The 12,328-nt window shown below is 37.9% G+C and overlaps 1 protein-coding gene across 8 annotated transcripts in view; it reads left to right on the top strand.

Moving 5' to 3' along the window:
- Positions 1-12,328, top strand: part of NTRK2 (neurotrophic receptor tyrosine kinase 2) — a 388,291-nt gene that overhangs the window by 86,832 nt on the left and 289,131 nt on the right. For all 8 annotated transcript variants that reach the window (XM_043927526.1, XM_043927530.1, XM_043927527.1 and 5 more), the window contains exon 12: positions 781-878. In XM_043927526.1, coding sequence (XP_043783461.1) covers positions 781-878 — 98 coding nt within the window. The remainder of the gene's footprint in view (positions 1-780; positions 879-12,328) is intronic.

Here is a 12,328-nt window from a genome sequence, read left to right as displayed (position 1 = left end):
ATCATTTATTTCTATCCTGATCCATGTAGGCTAAAATTGATCCAGAGGAGCAGCTAAATTTGAGAACTATGAGAACATAGCCTCACAATTCTAAGTGTTGTGTTGGTGAAGTTCCCTATACATTAATTCTGCAACTGAAATATTGGCAATTCAGAACTCTTTTAAAAAGTTCAAATGTGGACTCAAGTCGCTCTCAGTGCTGAGTCCACATTCTATTTTAAGTGAATAAGTAAGATGTCCGGAAATCAGTGCTGCTGATTTCAAGTCTGATTTCTGGACTCTGTTGCCTTCTTGCCAGTTGACCTTAAAACTAGTAATTACTAGTAACATCTCTGAGCTTTCATTCTTCAGCTGTAAAACTGGTGGTTAGGCTCAATTTCCGAAGACTCTTCTAGGCCTATAAATCTATGACTCTTGTATGGCCAATTTTTTTGTATTTTCATTAAATACTTTATCAAAAAAGGAATATATTGATATTATATACAATATTATATAATATAAAACCTTCATGTGCAGAGAAAAATCCTAAACCTGGTTTGGAATTTGACCAACAAAGCAGTGATGTAAAGATCTGAGTTGAATACGATTTTGACATCACTCAGTCTTACAGTGAATTTAAACCAGGGTGGGGGGCGTCATGTTTCTCCCCAGCCACACTGTCAGTGGTTTGGAAGCTTGTGGTTTGTCTTGCTTTGTTCTGGATTCTACTGTGGCTCATGTTGGATTGCAGCCTAAAGACAACTTCATACTTCCTTCTTTTTCCTCTTTCTCCAATTTAAGATTACGGGACCGCAGCAAATGACATTGGGGACACCACAAACAAAAGCAATGGAACTCTTCCCACAGGTGTTGTTGACACGGGTCGGGAACACCTCTCGGTGAGTGAAATGCTTACTTGTTTCCTAAACTGGTTTTGAGCATTTTTGATTGCTTGAATGCCTGAGGGACCTTCAATGTCAGTCGTTCAACAAAACACTTTTATTCAGATGTAAATATGGTGTTGAAGGGTAGAGGAACTAATAGAAAGATTTAAGAGACTTTATAAAAGTGCTGTGGTCTCCCTGGTGGCTCAGATGGTAAAGAATCTGCCTGCAATGCAGGAGACGCAGGTTCAGCCCCTGAGTTGGGAAAGTCCTCTGGAGAAGGGAATGGCAACCCATTCCAGCATTCTTGCCTCGAGAATTCCATGGGGTCACAAAGAGTCAGACACGACTGAACAACACACACACACATAAAGGTGCTGTATAGCCTCTGACTTATTGCTGATGATTCCTGTTTTAAATTTCTGTCCTTCAGGGACTTCTTTGGCTGTCCAGTGGTTAAGACCCTGCACCCAACAGGGGACATGAGTTCCATCCCTGGTCTGAGAACTAAGATACCACATGTCACTTGGAAGCCAAAAACAAAACAAAAGACAGATACAAACAAATGTTGGCAAGGTTGTAGAAAAATAGAAAGCCTTAGCTATTACTGCGGGCATGCGTGTGTGCCTGTTAAGTTGCTCAGTCATATCCGACTCTGTGACCACATGGACTGCCAGGCTCCTCTGTCCATGGAATTCTCCAAGCAAGAATACTGGAGTGGGCTGCCATGCCCTCCTCCAGAAGATCTTCCTGGCTCAGCGATGAAACCTGCAACTCTTGGGTCTCCTGCAGACAGGTTCTTTACCACTAATGCCACCTGGGAAGCCCCTAGATATTGTTAGTGAAAATAAAACATGGTATGGTAACTTTCAAAAACTTTGTTTCTCAAAAAAAATTTTGTCCTTTAAAAGATTATTACTAGACTATCAAGAAACCAAATTTCTCATTCAGTTGTTGTTCTTCAGTTGCTCAGTCATGTCTGACTCTTTGTGATCCCGTGGACTGCAGCATGCCAGACTTCACTGTCCTTCGCTATCTTGTGGAGTCTGCTCAAACTATGTCCACTGAGTCAATGATACCATCCAACCATCTCATCCTCTGTCACTCCCTACTCCTCATGCCCTCAATCTTTCCCAGAATTAGGGTCTTTTCCAATGAGTTGGCTCTTTACATCAGGTGGCCAAAATATTGGAGCTTCAGCTCCAGCATCCATGCTTCCAGTGAATATTCAGTGTTGATTTCCTTTAGGATTGACTGGTTTGATCACCTTGCCATCCAAGGGACTCTCAAGAGTCTTCTTGAGCACCACAGTTTGAAAGCATCACTTCTTCAGCACTCAGCCTTCTTTATGGTCCCACTCTCACATCTGCACATGACTACTGGAAAAACCATAGCTTTGACTATATGGACCTTTGTCAGCAAAGTGATGTCTCTGCTTTTTAATATGCTGTCTAGGTTTGTCATAGCTTTTCTTTCAAGGAGCAAGTATGTTTTAATTTTATGGCTACAGTCACCATCTGCAGTGATTTTGGAGCCCAAGATAATAAAATCTTTTACTGTTTCCAATTTTTTTCCCCATCTGCTTGCCATAAAGTGATGGGACCAGATGCCATAATCTTAGTTTTCTGAATGTTGCATTTTAAGCCAGCTTTTTACTCTCCACTTTCACCTTCATCAAGAGACTCTTTAGTTCTTCTTCACTTTCTGCCATTAAGGTGGTATCATCTGCATACCTAAAGTTATTGATATTTCTCCCAGCAATCTTGATTCCAGCCTGTGATTCATCCAGCCCAGCATCTCATTCAGGAATATGTATAGTTCTTGTTTCCACATCTTCACACTTGTCTCCTTAAATATCCTAATAAAAATTTCAGTGCCTACAGAATGTAAGAAATCCAGTAAGTTCTGAAAGGGGCTGGCCATGGGAGGATATAATAATATCAATGAAATACAGATCTATCCCTTTGGTTCTTATACTTAGGTCAGAGACCTGAGATGTGAATATTAGCACCTAAAATGCAAACAGAGGCTGAGCAAGGCAATGGGAGTGGTAGATGTAGAGGGGCGGCACCCTGGTCCTTCCTCTTAGGAGAGCTGGAGGAGTCTGTAGGACAGGTGTCACAGCCTGTGATGGATGCATGGGATTTGGACACAGAGGAAAGAAGAGGAAGGGCCTTGTAGGTGTGTGAGCAAGAGCCTGCAAACTGGAAACATTCTTGATTGGAAGGCAGGGCGTGTGAAGGATGGTGGTCAGAGGCAAGACTGGGGAAGTTGGCCGTGAGATCTTGAACCTCAGTGCTAGGTGGTTAGATTTATGGCACAGTGAAGAACATTAAAGGGGGTGTGAGTTCATCTCCCCAGGACTCTCGGGCAGCAGCTCAGGTCAAAACCCGGCAGATTCCTCCATTCTTTTCTTTTCCTTCCTTGCCATGTGCACCCAGTCAGATATCGTGTGAGTTCTGCCTCCTTGTAAACCTCAAACCTGTCTGTCCACAAACTATGGCCCTTGGGCCAAGTTCAGCTTATGTAGTCTGTAGGCTAAGAATAGTTTTAACATTTTTAAGTGGTTTGGAAAAAAACAAAAGAAGGATAATATTTTGTGACACATGAGCTTTATATGAAATTCACATGTCAATGTCCATAAATAAAGTTTTATTAGAATAGAATCATGCCTATTTACATATTGTGTGTGGCTACTTTTGCACTCAAGGGCATATGAAGTAGTTGTAGCAAAGTCTGTATGGCCTGCAGCGCTGGAAATATTTATCATTTGGCTCTTTGCAGAGAAAGTTTGCCACAATTGCTTGTTCCTGGATGACTGCCACAGCCTTCCATCCTGTCTCCCTCTCCCACTCTTGTGATCTTCTGGCCTTTCTTCATGCATCAGCCTGAGTGACTTTTTTTAAAATAGTTTTTTTTTAAATAAGTTTCAGCTGTATTATATTGTGATTTCACATCTGTGTACACTAAAGAGTGATCATCCCACCAGCCTAGTTACCGTCTGTCACCATACAGTTGACCCTCTTCACTCATTTTGCGCACCCTGACCCCCTCTCTCTGGTAACCACTAATCTGATCTCTGTATCTATGAGTTGGTTTCTGTTTTGTTTGTTTGTTTTGTTTTTTTAGATTCTACAGATGAGTGAAATCATATGGTATTTATCTTTTGTCTGACTTATTTCTGTTACCATAGTATCTTCAAGGTCCATCCATATTGTCACAAATGGAAAGATTTCATTGTTTTTAATGGCTGGATAATATTCCATTGAATAATAATTCCATTAAATAATATTCCTATATATATATATATGTATATATATCACATATCAAATCTTATCCATTCATCTACTGATGGACACTTGGGTGGTCAACACATCTTGTCTATTGTAAATAATGCTGCATTGAACATGTGTGTAGTTGCTAAGTCACATTTGACTCTCTATAACCCCATAGACTGTAGCCCGCCAGGCTCTTCTGTCCATGGAATTCTCCAGGCAAGAATATTGGAGTGGGTTGCCATTTCCTCCTCCATGGGATCGTCCTGACCCAGGGATTGAACCCACATCTCCTGAGCTGGCAGTCAGGTTCTTTATCAGTGAGCCACCAGTGAAGCCTCTAAATCTTGAGTTTGTTTCTGTTTTGCATGTGTATTCATTTGTATTGTTTTAAATTGCAGAGAAGTGATATCATACAGTATCATACAAGCCTCTTGTCCATTCTTGGCTGCCATAAACCCAGTGCAGTGGTGTGGCATGGGGGTGGTGGGAACAGAGCTTTACCAAGTAGATAACGGGATCATTCATGGGAAAGCCATGAATGTTGCTTCCCAGTGGACAGTCATGACCACTGAGCATGGAATGCAATGTATGAGCAGGATTCTTGAGGAGGGGAGGCCAGGGACAGAGGGTGGACTAGGTGTTCTTTGAGTTCCCAAAGCTGGGTTGGAAGGGAGAGAGGATTACAGTGACCAGACTCCCCTTGTCCTGAAATAGGCAGCCTGACACTGAATCCCAGATACCTGTTCATTGCTGGGAGATAATAAATAGAAGACACACACTCTCTGTGCCTAAAATTCTTCCCTAGAAATGGTCCATTGAACATATGGGTGCATATATCCTTTTGAATTAGTGTTTTCATGTTCTGGTATAAATACCCAGAAGTAGAATAACGGGGTCATTCTACTTCTCATTCTATGAGGAATCTCCATACTGTTTTACATGGTGGCTGTACCAGTTTATATCCTCACCACCAGTGTTTGAAGAATCTCTTGTCTCAATATCCTTGCCAACATTTGTTATTTCTTGCTTTTCAATTGTAGCCATTCTAACAGGTGTGAGGTGATATCTTACATGGTTTTGATTTGCATTTCCCTAATAATTAGTGATGTTGAACATATTTTCATGTGCTTGTTGGCCATCTGTATGTCTTGGGGAAAAAACGTTTATTCAGATTTTCCATACATTTTTAATCTGGTTGTTTGGTTTTCTATTGTTGAGTTGTATGAGTTCTTTATATATTTTGGATATTAACCCCTTATCAGATATATGATTTGTAAATATCTTCTTTTACTCATAGGTTGAATTTTTATTTTGATGACAGTTTCCTTCACTGTAAAGGAGCTTTTTAGTTTTATGAAGTCTTATTTATTTATTTTTGCCTTTGTTTCCCTTGCTTTTGGATTCAGATCTACAAAAACATTTTTAAAACTAATGTCAGGGAGATTATTGCCTATGCTTCCATCTAAGAATTTTATGGTTTCAGGTGTTACATTCAAATTTTTAATCCATTCTGAGTTAATTTTTGCAGGTGGCATGAGATAGTTTTCTAGTTTCATTCTTTTGCATATGGCTGTCCAGTTTTCCCAGCACCATTTGTTGTGTTGAAGAGATTGTTCTTCTCCACTGTATGTTCTTTGCTCCTTTGTTATAAATTAATTGTCTGTATATTGTATATTATATATTGTATATTAATTGTCTGTATGTATGGGTTTATTTCTGAGTTCTCACTTCTGTCTCTTGATCTGTGTGTCTGTTTTTGTGCCCATGCCAAACTGTTTTGATTACTGTAGTTTTTTAGTACAGTGTGAAATCAGGGAGTGAGATGTCTCCAACTTTGCTCTTCTATCTCACAATAGTTTTGGCTATTCGGGTTCTTTAATGGTACCATACAAATCTTGGGATTATTTATTCTAGGTCTATGAAATATGCCATTGGAATTTTGATAGAGTTTACACTGAATCTATAGACTGCTTTGGGTACTATGGACATTTTAACAAGATTAATTCTTCCAGTTCATGAATATGGAATATCTTTCCACTTATTTGTGTTTTGTTTTTTTTTTTCAAGTTCTCATCATTGTCTTAGTTCTCTGTGTGCTGGTCTTTTCACTTTTGGTTAAATTTATTCCTGGGTATTTTATTTTTTTGGTATAATTGCAAAGGGGATTGTTTTATTAGTTTATTTTTCTGATCATTATTAGTGTGTAGAAATGCTATACATATCTGAACATTGATTTTGTATCCTGTGACTTCACTGAATTAATTTACTGGTTATAATAATTTTTTGGTGGACTCCAGAGTTTTCTTAATATGGTATCTTGTCATCTGCAAATCATGACAGTTTTGCTTTTTCCTTTCTGATTTGGGTGCTTTCATTTCTTTTTCTTGCCCAATTCCTATGACTAGGACTTCCAACATCATGTTGAATGAAAACGGCAAGCGTGGACATTTTCGTCTTGTTCTTGACCTCTTTGTTGCGTTGTTATCATAAGTGGTTGTTAAATTTTGTCAGGTGCTTTTTTCTTTATATATTGAGATGATCATGTGTGATTGTTTATCCTTCATTTTGTTAATGTTATATATCACATTGATTGATTTGCAGATATTGAACCATCCTTGAATCCCTGGAATAAATTACATTTCACTGTGGTGTGTGATCCTTTTAATGCATATCAGATGTATTTTGCTAATATTCGTTGAGGATTTTGCATCTATGTTCATCAAGATATTGGCCAGTTATTTTCTTTTTTCATGGTGTCCTTGTCTGGTTTTGGTACCAGGGAAGTATTAGCTTTGTAGAATGCTTTTGGCAGGTTCCTTCTTCTTCAGTTGTTTTTTTTTTTTTTCTGAAGAATTTAATAAAGATAGTTCTTAAATATTCTTTGAATGTTTTTGTAGAATTTGCCATTAAAATTACCTGGTCCTGGGCTTTTGCTTGTTGGGAGAATTTTGATTACTGTTTTAATTTCCTCACTAGTAATTTGTCTATTCAGATCTTCTATTTCTTAATAATTCAGTCTTGAAAAATTATGTTTCTAGGAGTTTATCCTTTTATTCCAGTTTGTCCAACTTTTTGGAAAATAATTGTTTGTAACAGCTTCTTATGATCCTTTGTTTTCCTATGATGTCATTGCTGTTTTTCCTCTTTCACTTCTGATTTTATATATTTGAGTCTCTTTTTTATTAGTCTAGCTGAAGTTTTATTGATATTATCTTTTCAAAGAGCTAGCTTTTTGTTTTATTGATCTTTTCTATTTTTTAGTCTTTATTTATTTATGTCTGGGTCTTTATTATTTCCTTTCTTTTACTAATATTTAGCTTCATTTGTTATGCTTTTTCTAGTTCCTTTGGGTGGAAAGTTAGCTTCCTTATTTAGGACTTTTCTTGTTTATTGAGGTTGACCTGTATTGCTATGAATGTCCCTCTTGTGACCAGTTTTGCTGCATTCCATAAACTTTGGTATGAAAAATTTCTATTTTCATTAATCTCTATGAATTTTTATTTCTTCTTTGATTTCTTCAAAGACTTATTGGTTGTTCAGTAACATGTTGCTTAATCTCCAGTTTTTGTAGTTTTTCCAATTTTTTTCTTGTGACCAAATTTTAGTTTCATATAATTGTCTTTGGAGAAGATGTTTGATAGGATTTTAATCCTCTTAAATTTATTGAGATTTGTTTACTGACCTAACATGTGAACTGTCTTGGAGAACCTTCCACATGCCCTTGAGAAGAATGTGTATCTACTGCTTTTTGATGGAATGTTCTATGTAAATCTGGAAGGTCATCTGGTCTAACATGTCAAAGTCTGATACATCCTTATTAATTTTCTTTTTGGATAATCAATCCATTGATATAAGTGGGGTGTTAAGTCTCCTGCTATTACTGTATCTCTTTCAATTTCTCCCTTTCACTTCAGTCGTTCAGTCGTGTCCGACTCTTTGTGACCCCATGGACTGCAGCACGCCAGGCCTCCCTGTCCATCATCAACTCCTGGAGTTTACTCAAACTCATGTCCATCGAGTCGGTGATGCCATCAAACCATTTCATCTTCTGTCATCCCCTTCCCCTCCTGCCCTCAATCTTTCCCAGCATCAGAGTCTTTTTAAATGAGTCAGCTCTTCACATCAGGTGGCCAAAGTATTGGAGTTTCAGCTTTAGCATCAGTCCTTCCAATGAACACCCAGGATTGATCTCCTTTAGGATGGACTGGTTGGATCTCCTTGCAGTCCAAGGGACTCTCAAGAGTCTTCTCCAACACCACAGTTCAAAAGCATCAATCCTTCGGCGCTCAGCTTTGTTTATAGTCCAACTCTCATGTCCATACATGACTACTGGAAAAACCATAGCCTTGACTAGATGGACCTTTATTGGTAAAGTAATGTCTCTGCTTTTTAATATGCTGTCTAGGTTGGTTATAACTTTTCTTCCAAGGAGTAAGCGTCTTTTATTTCATGGCTGCAGTCACCATCTGCAGTGATTTTGGAGCCCCCAGAAATAAAGTCTGCCACTGTTTCCACTGTTTCTCCATCTATTTGCCATGAAGTGATGGGATCAGATGCCATGATCTTTGTTTTCTGAATGTTGAACATTTACTCTGTGAATCTTGGTGCTTCTGTATTGGGTGCATATACATTTGTAAATGTTATATCTTCTTGCTGGATTGACCCCTTTATCATTATTTAATGCTCTTTGTCTTTTATTACAGTGTTTTAAAGTTTGCTTTGTCTGTTATGAATATAGCTATTCTAGCTTTCTTTTTATTCCATTTTCATGGAACTTCTTTTTCCATCTCTTCATTTTCAGCCTGTGTGTGTTCTTTCTTCTGAAGTGAGTATTTTGTAGGCAACATACAAACAGATCATGCTTTTTAATCCATTTAGTCACTCCATGTCTTTTGATTGGTGAATTTAGCCCATTTACGTTTAAAGAAATTATTGACCAGTATATATTGTCATCATTTTGTTAGTTGTTTTGTGGCTATTTTTGTAGTTCTTTTCTGTTCCTTTCTTATTCTCTTTCTCTCTTATCTTGTGTTTGGTGATTTTCTTTAGTGTTATGTTTAGATTCTCTTATCATTTTTTTCCTCTTTTTACTATAAGTTTTTTCCTTGTGATTACTGGGAGGTTCACATATAACACTGTATATAAGCACTATCTTGTTTGAAGTTGGTAATAACTTAAGTTTGAATACATTCCAAAGCTTTATCTTTTTTACACACCATTCCCATGACTATACTTGTCATGGAACAAGTGGAGGCTCTATTCATCTAGTTTTCAGACCCTTTTCTGAGGGAATTATTTCATATTTAGTTGCAGACTTGCTGCATCCATAGTAGGAGATGAGTCTAAGATCTTCTTACACTGCCGTCTTGAGCCCTCTCCCTTGAGTGACCTTTTTAAAGCACAAATAGGGTCACTCTTTTATTGTCATTCTCAGAGTCTTCTCAATGTATTGTAATGAAACTTTTGCTTTATAAACCCAACTCCTCATGATGGTTAATAGGGCCCTACATATCTTGCCCTTGTCTGTCTCTCTGACTTCATCTGCACACTCTCCTCACTGTGTACCAGTTATCTTTTTAAAATGCTCTCTTGCATGCTCCAGGCTTACTTTTGTCTCATAGTTTTCACATTTGCTTTTTTCTCTAGGAGGTGTGCACTTCCCAATGTTCACCACACAGCTTTATCTAGAGTGGCTAGCAGCATCCATTACCCTATTTCATTTTCTTCTGAACAGTTATTATTGTGATAATTATCTTGAGTATTTATTTGTTTACATGTTTAATATCTTTTTCCTTTCCTTGATTCTTTTTTTTTTTTTCCCTTTTTTTTTCCCTTGATTCTTTAGTAAGATTCTTAGTATAGATGACCTGGTCAGTGTTTTTCCCAGCTGTATTCCTAGTCCTTGGAATAGTACCTGACACCTAGAGGTGATTAGACTGATTATGAACACTATGCAATGGGTTTCAGAAGAGAAGGATTGAAAGTGGGGTGATGATTTAGGTGTTTGTTTCAATAATAAAGAGATATGTTGAATATTTAAACCAGGACCATGGCAGTGGGACCAGGAGGCTCAAAAAGAGATGCAACTTAACTGCAACTTATAACATGCACATCCAGTATTTTGAGACACACACACGTTTCCACAGATGCCTACATGCATTGAAACGCAAGAAAAACTGCTGTGTTAAATCAACTGCAGGATGTTTTCTAATTCCTTCCTTGTGCAGTCATTTAAGTTTTTACTTTCATACCAAACCACTTAATGTTTCTTGGTTTGAGAATGTTGTTTGAGTATGTAAGGAATCCAAGGAGCATGTATTAAACCCACTGATGTGTATGTATATCAATTACTAAAAATTGTATGCTAACTTCAGTTTTCTCTTTTGAATCCAAATGCTAAATTTAAACCCCTAATTGGTATATCTCAATGTTTGAACTGTCTATAGTAGGGTATTGGAGAGCAAGATCAGTGAAAATAATCTTTGTTGAAAGTCTGTATATTTTGACTCCACCTGTAGCCCCTAGGAATTTGCATGAGATTGCAGGTCAGTGTTTTGTAGAATTTAAATAAAATTTCAAAATTATGTGTGGATCAAGCATTTACTACATCAATAGCTCCTGATCACCAGAAATCATTAGATTAGAAGAAAAGTTTCAGAGTCAGGGAGCTGATACAAAATTTAGTGGTATTTTCAAAGCCTTTGGAAGACACTTGCAAGCAACAAATGCTCCTCATGAATGCTGCTGAATTTTCAGAGCAAAACAGCTCATTATTGTATACTGAGACTTAGCAGCAGCAGCAGCAGCCTTAAATAAAAGCAACCAACCAACTAGCCAACAAACTTACTCCTTTTCTCCCATGTGAAGACACTTCCACCCCAACACAAATATACACAGTACATGAAACTCTGTATTTATCAAATAATTTGTCTTTGAGGAAATGATTCTTCTCGTTGCCATAGGAGTCTTTGTTTATTAAAGCATTCTTTACATTTAGAACTGCTTCAATAAGTTTAAATATTTGCTAGAAGATCATTAACTACTTTTCTGGAGTCAATCACCTTCCATTTTCTAAGTTAACATAAACATTCCATAATGAAATAAAGAATGCAGGGTAGGTATATTATCCCCACGTACAAATGATGAAACAGAGTCTTAGAAAAGTGAAGCATCCGTGAGCTGTCACATCTGGTAAAGATGAGGTATCCTGGGAACATAAGGACAAAGGTCTCCTGAATGCCAACCATGTACTTTCCAAAGTGGGGAAAACTGTACTGTGGCTCTGCAGAGAGATCCTGGGACTCAGGGCAGGTCCTCCAAATCTCTCTTCATCTCAGATTCCTTCCTATAAGATAGTGCTTGAACTTGCTTATCTGTATAATTTTGGAATTTAACAATAGGGTAGAGAAACTTATAACTGATGATCTCTTTCCCATGAAAATGTTAGTTAGAAATAAAGATTGAAAAAGAAATACACAAAACCGTCAGATGAGTTGGAGGGAAATGATCTTGGTTAGAACAAGTTGATTCCTAACTTGTCTTTTAGGAATCACTACAATTCTATTTGTATATAGGTCACAGAGACAGAATTAAGTGTGTGCTCAAACATCTGTAGACGTGTTGCCTGGGAGAGCCACTCCCAACTGAAGCAGCAGAGAAAGAGAAATATCACACCTTTGTTCCACCCTGGACAAGTGTTTGGCATGTGCTCTTTTCTGTTTTGCGGCTTATTTAATGCTGTCTTCATCTAACCCCATCTGAAGGTTCTGCCGGGGGGATTTGAGTGTGTATGTGCTCAGTCATGTTCTACTCTTTGTGACCCCTTGGACTGTAGTCTGCTAGGCTCCTCTGTTCATGGAATTTTTCAGGCAAAAATACTGGAATGAGTTGCCGTTTCCTTCTCCAGGGGATCTTCCTGACTCAGGGATTGAACATGTGTCTCTTCTGTTTCCTGCATTGGCAGCCTGATTCTTTACCACTAGCACCACCTGGGAAGCTATAGTCATGTGTTTTTTATTACTCTGCTTTCACTCTCAGCCACACACTTTGAAAATGCAATGTAGTGGATAAATCACACATAAATCACAGGTTTTATATTTGCTAGACTTTTATTTCAGTCCCAAGCTGCAGAGGTATGATCTTGGGCTGCTTTCTTATGTTTTTCTAAATCTCAGTTTTATTATTATT

The sequence above is a fragment of the Cervus elaphus genome, chromosome 16 (genome assembly GCF_910594005.1).
Source record: "Cervus elaphus chromosome 16, mCerEla1.1, whole genome shotgun sequence".
Taxonomy (NCBI): Eukaryota; Metazoa; Chordata; class Mammalia; order Artiodactyla; family Cervidae; genus Cervus; species Cervus elaphus.
Note: the sequence above shows the minus strand (reverse complement) of the source record. Positions and strands in the feature narration are given on the sequence as shown.